General features: G+C 41.3%; 1 protein-coding gene across 1 annotated transcript in view; it reads right to left on the reverse strand.

Annotated features, from left to right (window-relative positions):
• Window positions 1-21,601, reverse strand: part of LOC127578704 (E3 ubiquitin-protein ligase Itchy-like) — a 91,746-nt gene that overhangs the window by 14,559 nt on the left and 55,586 nt on the right. The window contains 11 exon segments of the mRNA XM_052031026.1: window positions 1,434-1,530; window positions 2,161-2,265; window positions 3,943-4,063; window positions 4,246-4,386; window positions 10,166-10,299; window positions 14,082-14,177; window positions 14,179-14,242; window positions 15,460-15,548; window positions 19,037-19,108; window positions 19,337-19,409; window positions 21,158-21,286. Coding sequence (XP_051886986.1) covers window positions 1,434-1,530; window positions 2,161-2,265; window positions 3,943-4,063; window positions 4,246-4,386; window positions 10,166-10,299; window positions 14,082-14,177; window positions 14,179-14,242; window positions 15,460-15,548; window positions 19,037-19,108; window positions 19,337-19,409; window positions 21,158-21,286 — 1,121 coding nt within the window.

Genomic DNA, 21,601 nt, shown 5'->3' on the forward strand with positions numbered 1-21,601 from the left:
AGGGGCCTCAGTTGTAATGGCATAAATGAAAGACAGTCTGCAGCACTTCCTCAGTACTTATCCTGAGAGACAGCTTAGATTTTTGGGCTCAGCTACCAAGAATGGAGCATGAATCCACAACCTTCCACCTCAAAAGTGAGACTACTCCTGGAGCTGACAAAAAGATAAGTTGAGAAGATCAAAGTGGCCCAGCTGCCTGTTCTGTCTTACACCTAAAGCCAATATTAATTTGATATGGATGACACAGCAGTTAGTGCTGCTGCCTCACAGCTCTAGGGACCCTAGTCTGATCCTGACCTCAGGTGCTATGTGTGTGGAGTTTGCACGTTCTCCCTTCCACCGTGTTGGTTTCCCCCCAGGTGTTGTGGCTTCCTCCCACATCCCAGGTAGATTAACTGGTCACTGCGAGTGTAGGCTGATGGCAAAAAAAAATCAAAAGTGTTGTTGGGCATGTGAGAGAGAACAAACTGCAGGAATACAGGGAAATGAGGAGAGGGGAAATGGGATTGCTGCCCTGGGAGCCGGCATTGACCTGATGACCTCCCTCCTGTGTCATTACAACATATTGCCAAATGTCTCAGATTTTATGAAGAAAGTATGAGGTACGGAGTCACATAGGGACTGACTAGGTAATGAAAACACGTTTCCTTCTTTAAACCAGATCAATGAACCAGGTGGATTCACTGCAACAATCTGGTAGCTTTGTGGTTACACTTCCTTTGCCATTCTTTCATAGAAGGGGTAAGAGTTTAGCAGTTTCCATCCTTGCTTGACAACCAGATACTTTTCAGCAAGGGTCACAGAAAATCAATCTGAAACTTGGCTGATTTTCAACCTTTAAATTTATGTAATTTATGTTGGTCATGTTTGTAATGTACTGTGCTGCTGCAAAGAGCTAATTTTCATGGCATTTATACCCAGGGTATGTATGCCCTTGACAATAAACTTGAACATTAATTGTAGGGTTTTTTTTATTTAATCATTTTTGCAGAGAATGAGCGTCACTAGCAAGGGCAGATTTATTGCCCATTTACATCTTCTCTTGAAATGGCAAGCCAAATTCTTGAAGTTCTGCAGTCTGGTGAAGATGTCTAACAACACTGCTAAAGTAGCAGTTCCAGGAGTTAGACCCAGCAACAAATGAAGGAATGGCAAAACATTTCCAGTTCAGGATGGTGCAGGATTGAAGGGGTGATGTTAAGTTTAGTTTCTGCTCCAGCAGAAGTCAATTAATATCACACCAAAGAACAAATCCAAGAAAATCACTTACTGACTTGGCTAATGAAACAGAACTCTCATTCCTATTATGCAACAACATTTTAAAACCAAACATTATGAACATTCTTTAAAATGGGTGGCTGCAGACTAAATAGGCAACTAAGATGATCAAGTTCCTGTTTATAATCACCCATTCCTTTCTTAACACTGCTTACCCATGAGATCAGCAAAACCACCAACTGGTAAGCGGCATGTCCCAGTGACAAACTGCAGTAGGCGCATTCTTTTTTCATTGTCCATTTCTTTCACAACCTAAGAAAACAGGGTTACTGAGTTGAGACAGATATTTACTTAAGCAGTACACACAGGCCTCTTTACCATATTTAAGGTCACTCAACCCTCCAGTTTGTATTTTGCTGCTGCCAAAATGCATTAGGCTTTTAAAATTTTACAAAACTTGCGTTGACCACAATTATGCACATATCAAAACCAAACTGCATGGCAGGAAATTTGTTAAAGGGAAATCATTACTACCCAACACATACTTAATGACCTAATATGAGAAGTTGATAAAGGCCAGGCAGTGGATGTTGTATGAAGAGTAATAGTGTTATACAGCACGGAAGCACTTTATGATGCTATCTGGAATTCCAAAAGGCATTTGATAAAGTTATAACTACAGACTTACTTGCGAAATAGAAGCACATCAGATCAAAAGATGTTAGTAACTTAGTTACATTAATGGCTAAGGACTGGAGGCAGAGATTAGTAATGGTCCGCATGGACCAGTTGGGCCGAAGGGTCTGTTCCGTGCTGTATGACTCTAATCTAAATGTTTTAATGAGTTATTTTAAAGAGTCTTTGAAATAACAAGGAACCAGCAGGAGATTGTTATGAGAACTCTTTATCTCAACGTGCAAAGAACGCAGAGTTCTTCCATACCTGCCAAAACCAGACTATTTGTTTGCTGTTTCTGGTGTAGTTCCGATAAATTGCATTTCTTTGCCAATCATTCAGGTCTATCTCTTGCATTCCACAAAGCAGCACCTGTAAAAATTTAAAGAGAATTAACAAAAATATCTAACCTCAAAGGAGAACTGTAGTAGAATACTAGCACCTACCTAATTAATCATTTTCGGAAAACTTTTTGGGAGGCAAATGCTTAGAATCTGGAATGTACTGCCGGAGGGAACAGTGGCAGCAGTTCAATTATGGTGTTCAAAGGGTAAGTAAATAAATATTGAAAAGGAATAAATTTGCAAGCTATAGAGAGTGGCTTTATCTGACTGCTCTTGCATGGAGCTATGACAGCCTTAGTGGGCTAAATTGTCTCCTTCCATGCTGTAACCTCAACCACCAGGTTCAAGAAGAGCTACTGCCCTTCAAAACCATTCGGTTCTTGAACTAATCGGCACAACCCTAATCACTAGAGTTTAGCAACACTATGACCACTTTGATCACTTTGCACTAACTTTGTTTTAATTGTGTTCTTTCTTGTAAAAATTGTGTATAATTTATATTTTTCTTGTGAATGCTGCTTATATGATGCTCTATGCCTGTGATGCTGCTGCAAGCAAGTTTTTCATTGCACCTGTGCATACATGTACTTGTGCATTTGCATTTGACAACAAGTTGAGTTATTGTCATATGCATAAGTACACGTATGCAGAGGTGCAATGAAAAACTTGCTTGCAGCAGCATCACAGGCACATGGCATTAGATAAGCAGGACTCAAAAGAAAAACATAAATTATACACAATTTTTACAAGAAAGAACACAATTAAACTCCACTTTAACTTTGTACCTTTGTGATTCTGGCAGCCACCGGCTTTGAAGCTGACAAACAGGAACTCAATAATCTGACATTGGTTTCCACATTGAGAAAATTTTTTAAAAGGGTATGGAGAAAGGGCAGTGAAATTAAACTATGTGAGTGGCTTTCTTTCCCCCCAGAGAACTGGCATAGTATCAATGGGTTAAACAGCTTTCTGATGTGCTTTAAGTTTCACTATCCGGCACATCACCTTGGATGTGTCAAAAGGGCGTCTCTTCTGAGCAATCTTTAGAGTTGCTTTCCCGAGGCAAGGGACAGCTTTACCAAGCATGCAAATATAAAACACCTCCACCCACTTCTCCAGGAAGCTCCTTAAAGCATTGACAGAAATGACTTGGAGGTGACTCTAAAAGACAAATTTCAACGTCAACATGAACTTTCCATCACTCCAAACAAAGCTGTGTCTAAACTGTCATCAGATTCAAAATCCAGAAACAAAGTCCAGATCTATCTGGATCAGAATCTTGTTTCAAACAAGAGGAATGAATTTCTGGATATAGATTTGACGTTAATTTTGCTTGAAGGAGAAGCTCAACATGTTAAATGCTGAAAAGCAACACTGGTGATTTGGCTTGCTTACAAAAAGTACTACATGTTCCAGGAGTAATTTACACATCCACTGGAGCGAAACTGGCAAAAGTAAAATAGTTAATCAAGAATGAATCCATGAAGGAAAATAACAGCATAGATTATAAATGGTGGATGCTCACTACATCACCAAATCACAGCCCAAAGACCTTCATTTATTTCCAGCTTTAACAAAGTGCTTCCCTAACCAAGAAGGGAACAGTTAAGAGGCAAAAATAAGGCGGTATACCAACATGCAATTGGTCGCCATCTTTCAAGTAGACATGCAAACAGAACTAAAAATACTCAACAAATTATAATACCTCCAATTCTTTGGCATCAAACGACTGAAGATAGTGTAAAGGAAGCACTTCATTAAAGCCCTCCAAGAACGCCTGTGTCTGCTCTTCAACGCCACGTGACAGTCTCCACTCAGCTACCAGCCTATGCAGTTGAAACAGCTTGCTTTAATGATTCTAGCAAATATACAATACAGTGAGCACAAGAAAAGACACTTAACCTATACAGCATTAATATCTTCCACGTTGCATAATCGTAACATGATAAAATTACTTTAAATACTAAATAGCTGGTACACAAAAAGATATTCTTTGCTGTCATCTTACCCAATGTATTCCTCTTTGTTTTCCTCAGTCACCAGGATATTATTGCCACCAGGTTTCAGTTCATGTGTTTGTATTTCACCCAAAATTTCTTTGTCAACTGAGAAATACATTTCCAGACCACATTCTTCTAGGTTGTTCTCCCTAGAAACAAAATATTATATTCTGTAAATACTTACAAAACCAAATGCAAGTCTGGTCCAATTTTAACATGAACTGCACAAAATGAACCAGTCAAAGTGAGCAAGTTAACTCAAGGATAACATTCCCAGCAGAGGAGGCCAACATTTGCAGTGGAAAATTTGTGATCTTGGTTTTGGGGGGGGGTGATATTTCCATTGGATGAAGAAAAGAAAATATCTGCATTAAAATTTTAGTTAAAATTAGATTTACAAAATAAACTTTCCATTGTCCTGCTGAGACAGTTCACTTCCACAACCATAAATGCAGGAAATGCTGGAGAGACTCAGCAGTCAGGCTCTATGGAGAGAGAAACAATTAAGGTTTCAGATTAATGACATTTCAGATCTTTGCTTCATTCTCCATAGTCACTAGGCTGATTTACTGAGTACCTCCAGCACTTTCTCTTCTCAAAAGCATCTGCAGTTTTTTATTTGCTTTTCAAAACATTTACACTGGTATTTGTCTGCAGCCAGGTTAGAGCTGAATCAATAGACAATAGGAGCAGAAGTAGACCATTCGGCCCTTCAAGTCTGCACCGCCATTTTGAGATCATGGCTGATCCTCAACAATCAATATCCTGTTCCTGCCTTGTCCCCATATCCTTGATTCCCCCTATCTATAAGAAACCTATCTAGCTCCTTCTTGAAAGTGCCCAGAGAATTGGCCTCCACTGCCCTCTGAGGCAGTGCATTCACAAATTCACAACCCTCCTGGGAGAAGAAGTTTTTCCTCACCTCTGTCCTAAATGGCCTAGCCCTTATTCTTAAATCATGCCCCCTGGTCCTCGACTTCCCCAACATCTGGAACATATTTCCTGTCTCTATCTTGTCCAATCCCTTAATAATCCTGTATGTTTCAATCAGATCCCCTCTCAATCTTCTCAATTCCAGCGTGTACAATCCCAGTCTCTCCAACCTCTCAGCATAAGACAGTCCCGACATCCCCAGAATTAACCTCGTAAACCTACGCTGCACGCCCTCTATAGCCAGGATATCCTTCCTTAACCCTGGAGACCAAAACTGTACACAATACTCAGGAGTGGTCTCACCAGGGCCCTGTACAAATGCAAAAGAATCTCTTTGCTTTTGTACTCAATTCCTCTTGTAATACAGGCCAACATTCCATTAGCCTTCATCACTGCCTGCTGCACTTGCTCATTCACTTTCAGTGACTGATAAACAAGGACTCCGAGATCCCTTTGTATTTCCCCCTTAGCTAACTCCACACCATTCAGATAATAATCCGCCTTCCTGTTCCTGCTCCCAAAGTGGATAACCTCACACTTATCCACATTAAACTTCATCTGCCAAGTAACTGGCCACTTACCCAACCTATCCAAATCACCTTGAATTCTCCTAACTTCCTCTTCACATGTCGCACTGCCACCCAACTTTGTATCATCAGCAAACTTGCTAATGTTATTCCCAATGCCTTCATCCAAATCATCAACATAGATCGTAAACAGCGGCGGTCCCAGCACCGAGCCCTGTGGCACCCCACTAGTCACGGCCTGCCATTCCGAGAAACATCCATTCACCCCTACCCTTTGTTTCCTATCCGCCAACCAGTTTTCTGTCCATGTTAATACCTGCCCCCCCAATTCCATGAGCCCTAATTTTACCCACCAATCTCCTGTGCGGCACTTTATCAAATGCTTTCTGAAAGTCGAGGTATACAACATCCACTGAATCTCCCTCGTCTATTTTCCTGGTTACACCCTCAAAAAACTCCAGTAGATTAGTCAAGCATGATTTGCCCTTAGTAAATCCATGTTGACTCGACCCAATCCTATCATTGCTGTCCAAATATGCCACTATTTCATCCTTAATAATGGACTCTAGCATCTTCCCCACCACAGATGTTAGGCTAACTGGACGATAGTACCCCGTTTTCTCCCTCCCTCCTTTCTTAAAAAGTGGGATAACATTAGCCATTCTCCAATCCTCAGGAACAGACCCCGAATCGAAGGAACATCGGAAAATGATCACCAACGCATCCACAATTTCTAGAGCCACCTCCTTTAGTACCCTGGGATGCAGACCATCTGGACCTGGGGATTTGTCAGTCTTCAGCCCCATTAGTCTACCCATCACCATTTCTTTCCTAATGTCAATCCACTTCAGTTCCTCTGTCACCCTCTGCCTTTTGTCCATCCTTATCTCTGGGAGATTTCTTACGTCTTCCCCGGTGAAGACAGATCCAAAGTACTTATTAAATTCGACTGCCATCTCCCTGTCTCCCGTAATAATTTCACCCGATTTGGTCTTCAAGGGCCCAACATTGTTCCTAACTAACTTCTTTCCCTTCACATACCTAAAAAAGCTTTTGCTATCCTCCTTAATATTCTTGGCTAGCTTGCCTTCGTACCTCATTTTTTCTTCCTGAATTACCTTTTTAGTTAAATTCTGCTGCACCTTAAAAATTTCCCAATCTTCTATCTTCCCACTCAGCTTGGCTCTGCCATACTTCTTCCTTTTTAACACAATGCTATCTCTGACTTCCTTTGTCAGCCACGGTGGCCCCTTTCCCCTTTTGAGCCTTTCCTTCTCTGGGGAATAAACTGATCCTGCACCTTGTACATTATTCCCAAGAATACCTGCCATTGCTGTTCCACTGACAATTCTGCTAGGATGCCCGCCCAGTCAACTTTAGCCAGCTCCTCCCTCATGGCTCCATAATCTTCTTTGTTCAACTGCAAAATTGACCCTTCTGATTTGCCCTTTTCCCTCTCCAACTGCAGATAAGAACTTAATAACTTAATTGAACTTAATTGCAGATAAGAAGATAAGAAGTCACTACCTCCCAATGGCTCCTTTACTTCGAGTTCTATCAAATCCTGCTCATTACACAGCACTAAATCCAGAATAGCCCTCTCCCTGGTCGGCTCTCGTACCAGCTGCTCCAAGAATGCATCCCGGAGGCACTCTATAAACTCCCTTTCCTGGGGTCCAGTACCAGCCTGATTTTCCCAGTCCACTTGCATATTGAAATCCCCCATAACTACTGTGACATTACCCTTGCCACATGCCAACATTAACTCACTATTCAGCTTGCACCCAATATCCATGCCACCGTTCAGAGGCCTGTAGATAACACCCATTAGGGTCTTTTTGCCCTTACAGTTCCTCAGTTCTATCCACACTGACTCTACTTCTCCTGATTCAATGTCCCCCCTTGCAAGGGACTGAATCTCATTCCTCACCAACAGGGCCACCCCACCCCCTCTGCCCACCTTCCTGTCCTTACGATAGCATGTGTACCCTTGAAAATTCATTTCCCAGGTCTGATCTCCCTGCAGCCATGTCTCCGTTATCCCAACAACATCATACTTACCCATTCGTATCTGAGCTTCAAGCTCGCCTACCTTATTCCTGACACTCCGTGCATTCAGCTATAGGATTTTTAACCCATTTCTCCTCTCTCCAATCGTATTAATGTTCCGAAATTGTGTAGTTCCTACCTGTCCTCTACCCTCCATCTCGCTATCCTCTCTCTCATTCTGGATCCCCTCCCCCTGCAAATTTAGTTTAAACCCCCCCTGAGCAGCATTAGCAAACCTTCCTGCAAGAATGTCAGTACCCCTCCAGTTCAGGTGTAAACCGTCCCGTTGGAACAGATCGCATCTTCCTTGGAACAAATCCCAATTATCCATAAACCTGAAGCCCTCCCTCTCGCACCATCCCCTCAGCCATGTATTAATCTGCCTAATCTTCCTATTCCTCTCCTCACTCGCATGTGGCACAGGTAGCAATCCTGAGATTGTTACCCTGGATGTCCTGCCCCTCAACTTAGCACCTAACTCCCTGAACTCCTTACGCAGGACCTCCTCTCTTTTCCTGCCCACGTCGTTAGTCCCTACATGGATCACAACATCTGGGTTCACGCCCTCCCTCCTGAGAATAACCTGAACCCGATCGGAGATATCCCGGACCCTGGCACCAGGGAGGCAACAGACCATCCGGAATTCCCGATCATCCCCACAGAATATCCCATCTATCCCCCTGACTATAGAATCCCCTATCACTACTGCTCTCTTCACTTCCTTCTTCCCCTTCTGAGGTGAAACAAGTAGCTGATATGAGAGCTAAAATACTGAAGATTCTGGCAATCAGAAACAGAAAAATGCTGTTAATACTCAGGTCAACAAGAATCTGCAGAGAAGGAAAAAAAATAGCATTTTAAGTCAGTGACAGTTCATCAGTTCTGATGCAAGATCATCTACCCAAATTATTAACTCCGACTTTTTCTTCATAGATACTGCCTCACACGCTGAGCATTTCCTGACTTTACCATTTTTTATTTTAAATGTTTCTACAGCAAGTGGATGGGAGATTGTGCAAACAACACTGGTGTGCTGATTCCTTTTCTTTACTATTACCAGAAGAATTCAACAACCACAAGCTTCAGAATAAGATTATTGTTTTATACACCAGAGTGCAATGAAATTCCTTGCTCGTGTGAAGCTCACAGAGCAAACAGTGGATAACAATAATCACAGCGATGAGCACAAAACAACAGAATAGTGCAAACATAATAGTGCAGTCTGAAGTAATGCAAATAGAAATGCTCAAGTCACAATAACGGAATAACTGAGAGAGGTAGAGTTAGTCTGAGGACGTGGGAAGGGGAAGTGAAAGGGGTGATTGGTTCAGAAGTCTGATTTATCTGTTGGTTGCAAACACTGCCCACCCATTGGCAGTTAAGCTCAAAAGACAAAAACAGAACTGCTGGAAGAACTCAGCCAGTCAAGCAGCATCTGTGGAAAGAAAAACCAGTCAATGTTTTAGATCAGCGACCCTTCCTCAGAACTGATTTTACATGATACACGCTATTGGGTATTCAACACATTGAGGGGTTTTAATTAATTTTTTAGACCAAGCTTCAAAGAGGATAAAAGGTGTTTCTATAAGCAGACATCATATTAATGTTCCTTTGTTTTCAGCCAACTACAACTAAAATCAACTCAAGGTCTGAATTATTTACTACGCATATTCATTTCTTCACTTATTGTAGAAAAAAATAATCACAAATATACTTAAGAAGATATCCAAATGTTGAAAACAACATTGATAGCACCAAGCTGGATAATACACTGATGAAATTTTGAATTTTACAATGACATCACATTACAGTGGTTTATCTGAAGCATTTCCTGCTTCTGTTACAAGATTTTTTTAAATGAAACTAAAAGGTGACATTTATATGAACAATCAAACCATCACTTATCTAAATTAACCAAATGATTATGCATTCTGTAGCTGACCCCACCCAATTCACAAAACTTCCACAACCCAATGGCCAAAGGCTTTGCCAATAACATTAGGTTTGCATTAAGAAAGTGGAACCCAAGTCCAGTTGGATTCACTCAGAATCAGGCCTGAGAAATGGTGTCCAGTATTATTGGTCCAACCCAAATAAAATGTTCACGGTTGACATATTGTGCATTACATGAAACAAATTAGCGGCAGTTGTACTTGGGATGATAACTTTTGGGTAGGTGCTTTAAGAAAAGAAAAAAAACAAGTTTCCACACATCTGAAAAGATTGACCTTTGCAAAATTTGTGGTGGCAGCTGACCAAATAGGGAAAGGGATATGTACTGTGCAGACCAATTCTGCCAATTGTCACGACCTCCTCTGGCTGAACAATGTACTATTCTATATTATTAAGGTATGCTCAGTTGGCTAGATAGCAATAACCAAAGCAGGCAATCAGCACCACTAAAATATAAAGTACAAACCTTATCCAAATGAGGGAGTTGTAAAATTCTGGATCGATAGATTCCAAGTCTTTGGTTACTATTGGTTTGCTCAGCATCCGTTTGTAAAATGGCAAAGAGAATCCAGTGTCAATGAATTTCCCATGAAACAATGCCTACCATTAAAAGGAAGTACAAGAAGAAAACTTAAAATCAATTCCTGGAAATAACCAGACATTATGCCAAAACAAAAACACACAAGTACATTAAGCAACACTGATAAGCCTTTGGGGGATTTACATTCTGTGTCGAGGCGCGTAAGCATTCAGCAAGATGATAATAAGACTAAGACACAAAGCAAGAACTCTTCATTCCAATCAGAACCAACAGCAGGCTGATCTTAACTGGCTCAGACCTACAGTGCATTTAGCACCAATATTACCAGGAAAAGTCGTGATGCTTAAGTGTCAGACTACAGCTGTGCCAAATTATTCAGTACTTTTCACAAAAATAAGAAAGCACTACGATATTGTACACATTTTAACTTTTGAAGGTTATTGTTACAGGCTCATGTAAATACTGTATAGGATAAAACTAATTTGACCACCAAAGACATTTGGGGAAAGTAGAAAAGATTTTGGAGGTTCAACTTAATGTTGTGCACCTAAAGTAAAATATATCACAGGTGTTATTACAATTCAAACAAGTCTACATCACTGGCAAAAGTTAATGTGCCAAAAGGAAATAAAGAGTAATTTACTTAGGAAACTGCATCTACATTATATTACACAGAATACACAAGACTAAACAAGTCACAGCATAAAAAAACCATGCCAATGTTTATCCTATGAAAGCCTCCTGTTAACATTTCTCATCTATCAATGAATCCCCCACATCTTCCCCTTCCTTGCACATTTCTCCAGACTCTACTTGGATCAACCAGCATTATCTCTCTCAGTTATTCCATGGCAACAAGCCCAACATTCTCATCAGTCTCTGAGTAGAGTTTTCTTTTGACTTCTCTATATTAATTCCATGATGTCCTTATCATCTCTGGTTCTGCCCTTCGTCATAAATAAAGACATTATCTCTATCAAAACTTTTCATAACTTTAAAAAACAATAAAGCTACTTCAGCCTTCCCTACGAGAAAAGACCTGCTTCACTACTTTGTTGTTTGTGTCTTTATGGTCTGACATCCCTTTGCTCCACTACTCCTTTTAGATTTCCAGTGATATAATGACCTTATTTTTCTTACCAAAATGTAACACCTCATGCTTGTGTTGATATTTATTTGCACATTCAGTAATATGCACATACTGAAACTTTTGTCTCCAAAGTCTACATCATAATACTAGATCTGAACAGTTACCAATTCCGAGTATCTTTACTTTGTCTTGAAGCAAGCTAGCTGTGCATTCTGCTACTAATTTTGCATGCTCTGGTCTTTTCATATTAAACTATGATTAAGGTCTTAAAGAAATTTCAAATGACATGAACTTCATTACTTTTGTCCATTCTTATTTCAAGTACTTCAGAGAAGTTGGTCATACAACAATTTCCAATTTAAAATCCATTCAGGCTATTCATTGTAACATTTATTTCTATCATGTTGTTCTATTTTTTTCCAAATTTAGTGGTAATTTCCCACCACCAAATTAGCTGTTGTCATTTGCTGGACATTTTCTATGTATATCCTTAAAGTATTATGTCAGCTACTAACTGTCTTTTGACATTAATCCTCTGTTACAAATTATTAAATGTGTAACAAGGCTTCCTCTATATGTTCCCTATCTCTTTTAAATGTGCAGACACAACCCAGCTGTTTCTAAAAGGCATTTATCCGAGTTTGATTTGTTCATCTTAAATGTGAGTTCTTCAATTCTAATCTCACCTTCTATTGTTACATACACCTGACCCATCTCTCTGGGAGAGTTCGAAGCAGGGTAATTACAGTGTGACTTCAATATAACGCAGATGTTGGGGGACAACTTTAATGCCCACGTCATAAATGGAAATAACATTTACCTAATTTTGGAACCCCCCTCCTTCTTCAAAGACCTCTGTTTCATTTCCATGACATGGATTGATACCCTCATGGAAAGTTACCTCAGTGTTCAAGTACTTATATCCACATATACACACAGACAGTTAACAGATTTCAACAACATCCACCTCCATTCTCTCTACTCAATCCCCATTGCTGTATCCCACAGCAACAATCTGTAGAACCCATCCACAGCACAGGATTGCCAATCCTTCAGAATCTATTGCTCCCTCCTCAGAATGGCTGTTCACAAAGTTTACATTCTGATGGCAATTTTACTGCCTCCCCATGACCCTGAAATAACAGGGGTGCAGCTCAGCACAGCTGAGAACATTGGAACCATAAAATCCCACATAACTATACATAACACACACTCTCACCCTCTCTCTCTCTCCTTGGGCAATGAGTCCTATGTACACTGACTCACCCTGAAGGGGCAGGGGGTGTTGGGGTCAGGACCATGCACACCAACTATCCCTGGAGAATGGGTCCTACACACAGACTCTCCCCGAGGAACAGTTCTACACTGAACTTTCACCAGTGTATGGGTCTAATTGACACCGACTTACTCTGGGATAAAGTTCCACAGACACTGACTCTCGCTGCTGTACAGTTCCACACACTAACTTTCACTGTGCAACAAGTCTACAGACTTTGACTCAACAGGTGCAGATCCCACAGACACTGTGACATCATAACTGCCTGTATTAAAATACATTTGCCACAACTCTGCCCAGTCAATTAATTCATTAATTTCTCTTTGTAAATCTGAATAAAGTTAATAAAGCTAGATAACTCAATAGTGTAGTATACCTTCACATAGTGCAAACTTTGTCTTCCACATTGCACTGAAATAGAATTGGTTGCTCCCCTTAGCAGAGGTGTTTAAAACTAGAGCCCATTGATTTAGGGTAAGAGGTTTAGAGGGGATCTGGGGAAATTATTTTCACACAGAGGGTGGTTGAGCGCGTGGAGGAAGCAGGCATTTTCACATCATTTAAGTATCTGGATGAACACTAGAATCACCAATGCATGGAGAATTATGGACCAAGTGCTGGTAGGTGGGATTGATATTGATGGGGACTTGATGGTCAGCATGGACATTGTGGGTGGAAGGGCTTGCTTCAGCTGTGTATGACTGACTTAAAACATCTGTCTTTTGGGGATATGGTAATACCTATAATACATCTGAAACTGCAAAATGAGGTGAATTGGACTTTAATATTCTATCATTTTTCCACAGCTTACAGTGCGACAAAGACATTTAACTCATACAATCAAAAAAAATTATGAGGGTAGGAGGAGACCATTCTGCCCTATTGAGTCAGTATCAGTTCTATGTACAGCAATCCACCCAGTTTCACTCCCTGCCCTCCCCCTTTGGCTAAGCAAATCCTTTCCTTCGAGATACCTATCTAGTTCCCTTTTGAACACTACAGTTAAACTGGCCTCCATTGCTAGTGCATTTCACACTCCAACCATTTGCTGTGTTAAAAAAAGTTTTCCCTCATGTTGATTTTGGTCTTTTGCCAATTCCCTTCATCCTATCTTACCTAGTTCTTGGCCTCTCTGCTGATGGGAACAGTTCCCTTCATCACTCCTGTGTATACTCTAAGATTTTAAACAGTTCCATCGGATCCCTTTGCACTCTCCACTGTTCCAAGGTGAATAACCACCTTATTCAGTGCATCCACACGAGTCCCTTGTCCCCAGAATCATCCCCAATATATTCCAGTGCCCTTAAGGCAAAACAGCCACATTATATTTTCATGTGTCACATTCTAACGCAAAAATAATAACCAAAAACAGTATCTAGCTAAACATATCGCTTAATTAACAACGGTTTTAGTCCTGTATACAATAGAATAAAAAAGTAGTAGCATTAAAGGTTTGAGTAACTCCTAAAACATACCATGGCTATGAAACGACCTATGAATCGGAAGTACTTCAGATGATCTGGGTTGATGTAAGATGCTGGGTTTATTTGCAAGCAATAACTTTCCTTTCCCAGCATACTCAAAGAGGCAATACATGGGGTTCAAAACTTCGTGGGAAAGTAGAAAGAACCATTCTCTATTTATAAAAAAAATGAGTATTAGATACACTGAAAGTAAGACATCAGTAATTCCCAACATACAATCTGACTTGTTTTTACAATCACTACACGCAATATGGTGGACCAGTTGAATCAGGGTTTGACCAGGTAGGTTGTCCTTGATGTTCACAAATTCATGGACAGCTACAGAATCGTAATACTCACCAATGTTCCCAAGCACATTGGAAATTACATATTTTCTTCTCTTAAGCTAACAGTGCAGCAGAATGCTTCATCTTGAATTGAGCTCAGGTATTACACAGACACAGCATTTGCTAAAACAATGTTTCCCATTTTTGGTACAAAGTTCTTTGCACGCCTCACTAATCTTCCTCCTTTCTTAAAGTTGTTGACTCCATTCTGAGATACAGCTCCAAATTACAATATCTTGCAACACTGCCCATTACACCTGTGTGAAAGTGGACAGTGAAGGCTGAGAGGACACTTGGCCACATCAATACCAGTGTCTGTCCGATGCAAGCATCCAACATGGCTTGCTGAGCAGCAAATGTGTGCGATCACTGGCCAGTTTTCACTTCCAAACTGAGGGAAGGAGCAGCTAACACAAAGTAGACTAGGGACTAAAACGGCAACCTTTCTGGTCCGTATAGTCCAGTTACGAATTACATAACATTAATGAACATGGAAATATTATATACTTTCATGCTTACTTTGCAGGGTTCTGGCTGGAGGTGTATTCGAATGGTGGAAAGAATAAGAGGCCTCAGTTCAGTATGGAAGCTAGAGAATTTAGGTTGTTCTCCTTGGCGGGAAGGAGTAAAGGAGATCTGATAGAGGTATTCAAAATTATGAATGCATTTGAGTAAGGAGAAACAGTTACTTGGTGAACTGATTTGACTTGTGGGGAAGAAGAGTGGACAACCAAAGGACACAGGTTTTTAGTTAAGGAAAAAATGTGTGCTCAGTAATATATAATGATCTGGAATGTTTTGGATGGAAGGGTGGCGAAAGATGACTCAAGAGTAACTGTCTAGAGCAAACTAGATAAATAGTTGAAGGAGAATTATCTGCAGATATGCATGGAATAATAAGGCGTGCAGGTATAATTGTTCTATCAAAGAACCAAAGGTGAAACAGACTGATTGACGACTTCTTACTCTACACAATTCACCAATTTTACAGCTGGCAAATAGCACCATGATGGTCACCTTGATCCCACATTGAAGATACTTACCTTGCCACGCCTCCATAATCTAAGCCTTCCTCGCCTGGGAAAATGATCCATAATCTCCGTCGCAAATCTTGAGGATTAAAGCTCATAATCTGAAACAAGGCAGAGATTAATTTAAGAATAAATAGTTTGCATAGGAATCATGTTCTAAAAAGAGAGTTTAACAGTATTATCTACAAAGCCATCAACTTTTAAAGAAAATATTCACTTCAGAATCTAGGCTTTTAGTTCCACATCCCTAATTACCCTCAAGAAGGTGGTGGCGAGCTGCTTGCTTGAACCACTGCAGTCCTTCTGCTGTTGGTACTCCACAGTGCTGTCAGGCAGGGTTCCAGGATTTTGACCTCAGCAAGAACTAGGACAGAATCCTTGTATCCAACAATATTCACAGAACAAGAAATCAGAATAATGACGTTTAAAGACCTTTGGCAATGTTGCGTAGGTAGTGCTGCTGCTGCTCGTATCCCATCTCGGATGCTGTTTAAGTATAGTATGCACATTTTCCCTGTTACAATGTGGGTTTCTTCTGGGTACTCTGGTTTCCTCCCACATCCCAGCTGGTAAGTTTATTGGCCACTGTAAATTGCCCCTAGTGTTAATGGGTGGCAGGAAAAACTGGTGGGTGGGGGGGGGGGGATGTTGATGGAGAATAAAAGTGAGAATAAGTAATGGGACTGATGGGGATGCTCCAGGATCCTGCATAGATTCAATGGGCTGAATGACACCCTTCTACATCATGGGAAAGTACAGGAAAGTAAAGACTTTTTGGAACTAAATCCAAATTCTGAATAGTGCAGATAGTGGAAATTTGAAATAAAACTCAAAAAGCTGGAAATACTTGGCAGGTCACCCGCATGTGATGAGAGGTCAACAACCCAATACATTAGCCCATCTCTCTCTCGGTGTGGGAGAGAGATGTCCCGGTGAGGCAGAGAAGGAATGGCAGGGTGAAGGAACCGTGGGTGACGAGAGAGGTGGAACGACTTGTTAGGGAGAAGAAGGTAACATACGTGAGGTTTAAGCAGCAAGGTTCAGACAGGGCCCGTGAGGAATATAGGGTAGCGAGGAAGGAACTTAAGAAAGGGCTGAGGAGAGCTAGAAGGGGACACGAAAAGGCTTTGGCTAGTAGGGTTAAGGAAAATCCCAAGGCCTTTTTCAAGTACGTGAAGGGTAGGAGGATGGCTAGGGTGAAGGTAGGTCCGATTAAGGACAAAGGTGGGAGAATTTGCCTGGAGGCGGCGGAAGTGGGAGAAGTTTTCAGTGAGTACTTCTCTTCGGTATTCACCAGGGAGAGGGGTCTTGATGATGCGGAAGGGAGTGCTGGTAGGGGTAATGTTTTTGAGGTTGTTGATATCAAGAGAGAGGATGTGTTGAAGTTGTTAAATAATATTAAGACAGATAAATCTCCGGGGCCTGACGGGATTTTCCCCAGGCTGCTTCGAGAGGCTAGGGAAGAGATTGCTGAACAGCTGGTAAGGATCTTTGAGTCCTCGTTGTCTACGGGGGTGGTGCTGGAGGATTGCGAATGTGGTCCCCTTGTTCAAAAAAGGTAATAGGGATAGGCCAGGGAATTATAGACCGGTGAGTCTCACGTCTGTGGTGAGTAAGCTGTTAGAAACGATTCTAAGGGATAGGATTTATGAACACCTAGAGAATCATGGACTGTTTAGGGACAGCCAGCATGGCTTTGTGAAGGGAAGATCTTGCCTCACAAGCCTGGTAGAGTTCTTTGAGGAGGTGACGAGGAAGATTGATGAGGGCAGTGTGGTGGATGTGGTTTACATGGATTTTAGTAAGGCATTTGATAAGGTTCCTCATGGTAGGCTTCTTCAGAAGGTCAGAGGCCGAGGGATCCAAGGAAGCTTGGCTTTGTGGATTAGGAATTGGCTTGCATGTAGAAAGCAGAGGGTTGTGGTGGAAGGAGTGCCCTCGGATTGGAAGGCAGTGACTAGTGGTGTCCCGCAGGGATTGGTTCTGGGACCTCTACTTTTTGTGATATTTATAGATGACTTAGATGAGGGGGTGGAGGGCTGGGTTAGTAAGTTTGCGGACGACACTAAGATAGGCGGTGTTGTGGTTAGTGTGGAGGGCTGTCGGAGCTTACAGAGGGATATTGATAGGATGCAGAGCTGGGCTGACAAGTGGCAGATGGAGTTCAATCCGGAGAAGTGTGAGGTGGTACACTTTGGAAGGACAAACTCCAGGGCAGAATACTGGGTAAACGGCAAGGTACTTGGCAGTGTGGAGGAGCAGAGGGATCTGGGGGTTCATATTCACAGTTCGTTGAAAGTTGCCTCACAGGTGGAAAGAGCAGTTAAGAAGGCCAATGGGATGTTGGCTTTCATAAGTCGTGGGATTGAGTTTAAGAGCCGCGAGGTTATGATGCAGCTTTACAAAACTCTAGTCAGGCCACATTTAGAGTACTGTGTTCAGTTCTGGTTGCCTCATTATAGGAAGGATGTGGAGGCATTGGAGAGGGTGCAGAGGAGATTTACCAGGATGCTGCCTGGATTGGAGGGTATTGAATATGAGGAGAGGCTTAAGGTGCTAGGGCTTTATTCACTGGAAAGGAGGAGGATGAGAGGAGACATGACAGAGGTATATAAAATATTGAGAGGAATAGATAGAGTAGACAGTCAGCGCCTCCTTCCCAGGGCACCAATGCTCAAGACGAGAGGTCATGGCTTTAAGGTTATGGGTGGGAGGTTCAGGGGAGATGTCAGAGGGAGGTTTTTCACGTTGGTGCATGGAATGCACTGCCTGGGGTGGTGGTGGAGGCAGATACATTGAACAGGTTCAAGAGCTTGTTGGATAGGCATATGGAGGAACGTGAGATAGAGGGATATGCGGGAGGAAGAGGTTAGGTAGTGTGAGGGTGGTCTGATGGACGGCACGACACGGTGGGCCGAAGGGCCTGTTTTGTGCTGTATGGTTCTATGGTTCTAGATGCTGCCTGACTTGCTGAGCATTTCCAGCAGTTTGCATTTTTATTCCTGAACTTAAATTTTACAAAAACATTTGAAAATCTTAATGTGTTTTGATCTCCACTGTCATCGCTTCATTTACCACCTACTTCCATAAAAAGTTTTCATATTTACGTGGTTCTTGAACCAACTGGCAACACCTTAATCACCACAGTTTAGCAACACTATAACAACTTTGCACTAAAATGGACTTTGTTTTGTTGTGTTCTAATTGTGTTCTTTCTTGTAAGAATTGTTGTTATGTATATGTATAATTTATGTTTTTCTTGTGAATGCTGCTTATCTGACGCTATGTGCCTGTGATGCTGCTGCAAGTAAGTTTTCATTGCACTTGTGCATACACGTACGTGCATACGACAATAGACTCGACTTTGACCATTCACCTGCTGAAAAAAGTGATTCATAAGAATCTGTGTCAATGGTTTAAAACTCCCAGCTATTCTGGAAAGGTAGAGAAGTAAATGTGGCATCCTCACATACCAGAGCTAGCCTTTGTAATGGGGTGCTGACGGAGGCCTCAGATCAGATACACTCACTGAGATCAAGTTTGTTCCCCCACACCCCACTCTTCCCCCAAACTTAACTCCGAGAATTACCTGCTGAAATGAGTCCTCAAATAACGTTTTCCTGGTCACAGTTATTTTGATGTGCTGAGGCGCAGCCAGTTGCTGGAACACAGAACAATTTTATTTTACAAATCAGCCACAACATTCATTCCTCTTAAAATACTCTCCCAGAACTTCCAAAGATCTACAGATCAGCAGAACCAAAGAGCTAGTTGAACTGTTCTTCCTAATTTTCCACTGGCCTTATGCAGTATACGCTGCTGAACATTGGAACTGTTTCTTGGAAACTCTTCTGCCACTGTGTTGAATTGAATGAAAAGCTGCTTTTACCTGACACCAAAACCTGAAATAGGAGACTTTGGATCTGAAATCACGGACGTAAGCGATGTTTGGACCATTTGATCTGAAAAACAAAGAAAGAAGCACTTTGAAAATTATGTTTAACCTCCATCTGCCAGTCCCTTCTAGCTATCTTACAACAGATGAACAAGCCGTTGAACACAGAACAGCACTGCCACTTGCAGAAGTAGCTGTACAATCCAGTCTATAAGGCAACACCAATGCAAAAATATTTTAGTACAGCTCATCTTTCTCAATGTAAAGTGATGCATTTGTCTGCGAAGTTTATACTTGTGCAATACAGTTAAGACTAGTAAAAAGAGAGCTACTAAATACAACTACTTAACAAAGCACACCAGTTTTGCTCTACAGAAGAAAACTCAATCAATCATCGACTGTAATCAATACAAGGACTTCAACTTAGAATTTACAGGCTAGGTCCTGAAAAGGATACACCTTTAAACGTAATTTAGTGTAAATTAGCTATGAAAACGTTTTTTTTCAAATTTGTACCACCCCAATGCACCAACACATCTAATGTAATACAGAAATGCCTACAACTTCAAACCCTAGTTATAAGAACAAAACGTGTAAGCATAGCACCCGAGAAAGACAAAGATGGCATTCACTACATTCAACGATCATCATCAGCTGACAAGGAACAAGAAAGGATTAGAAAATATTTTGGGAAAGGCAGGTATGAAGGAAGCGATGATGCTGAAAAGTAACCAAAATTGAATCCCTACCACTATTTCCCAAATCATGAGCAGTACATGCCTGCCAATGACAGCCACGGCAGGAACTCAGACTGAAGTCTTACAACCTGCTGACCACAACTGCAGGGAAAGTAAAGGATTCATTACCAAGGAAGCAACTAAATTAGAAAACTTTATACTTAGTTCAGTTTAGAAAGGGCAAAAATGATTATCTCTTGGTACGGTCTACTCTCCAGAAAATTCTAGAATGGGCTTGAGGTGGGCTAAACCTCTTTGTACACGCTGCATCTAGTTACTTATAAAGCCGAAATACTGCAGAGCAGGAAAAAATGAAATAAAACAAAATGCAGGAAATACTCATCATGCCAGTCAACATCTGTGGAGAGATTAACTATATTAATGCTTTAGGGCAATCTTGTCTTTCTATTTCCTTTCAGTTACAAAGAGCCTTTTTGGAGAACATTTGTTCTGTGGGGTTCCGCATACAGTAAAAGCATGGTTATCAGGAACTTCACTAGGCTGTACAAGCCAGTATCCGATATTTCAGTGCCAGCATCAGGGAGCACTGAGGGAGCCACCGAGCTGATTTTGGGTTAACTGGTATCACTGATTATCTGACATGTGCTGGGTAACAGAGCTTTTACTGTACTGCAGAAAAAAATGTTTTGTTTACACATTTATCATATTGAATAAAATAATTCCTTTGGAGTGCAATAGATGATAGGCCTGCTTCTACACATTGGTAATATCTCACGAAATTAAAGACTATATTTTCTTTGCAATGAATGCCACATAACCATGCTTTTACTGTATGCAGAACCCCACAGAACAAGCGTTCGCCAAAAAGGCTCATCAGACGTTAGCCAGAGCATTAGAATTTGTGATACTGGTTTTCAAATACTGGTATGGAGCATTTAAGCATCCAGTTGAATGGCCAGGCAAAACTATGGCTTAAGATCACATCTGGAGCAGATGTTCATCCAGTACCCACTTGCACTGGATTTGATCCTGTTGTCCTATCTGTTTCTCATCATTCAGCGCCGTCTGTGAGGGTTGAACAGTTTTTTTCTGCATGAGTATTCGATTCACAACTTACAGTGCCGACTTCCCAGTGCGCGGATCAATATATGTTGTTGTTCTTCTATTATGATCCACAAAATATGGAACACCATCAACTGTAAAGCGCATCTCCCATCCATCTGGCAGGGGCTTCTCATTGAGAATGCTGCAGGAATAAGCAACAGACATGAACTGTATATGTCTGCACTGTGAACAGCATCAGAAGGCAATACAGACTGGTGCGACATGGCCTTTTCCTCTTCTGTGATACTGCATCAATGTTTGCTTTTTACAGTCCATAGCACTTCCCCCCACTCCAACAAGTCACATAACCACAGTTGATACCTCAGTAGATGAAAACATATCAAAATCTTTTCATTTGCAATCACTAATATCTGCTTTAGTCTTATTGATGGCAACTGCATATAAATGACTCAAATGCCAAACTTTTAATCCTTGTGTCTTTGGTTACTAGGAGAAC

This window comes from Pristis pectinata, chromosome 16, assembly GCF_009764475.1.
Source record: "Pristis pectinata isolate sPriPec2 chromosome 16, sPriPec2.1.pri, whole genome shotgun sequence".
Lineage (NCBI taxonomy): Eukaryota > Metazoa > Chordata > Chondrichthyes > Rhinopristiformes > Pristidae > Pristis > Pristis pectinata.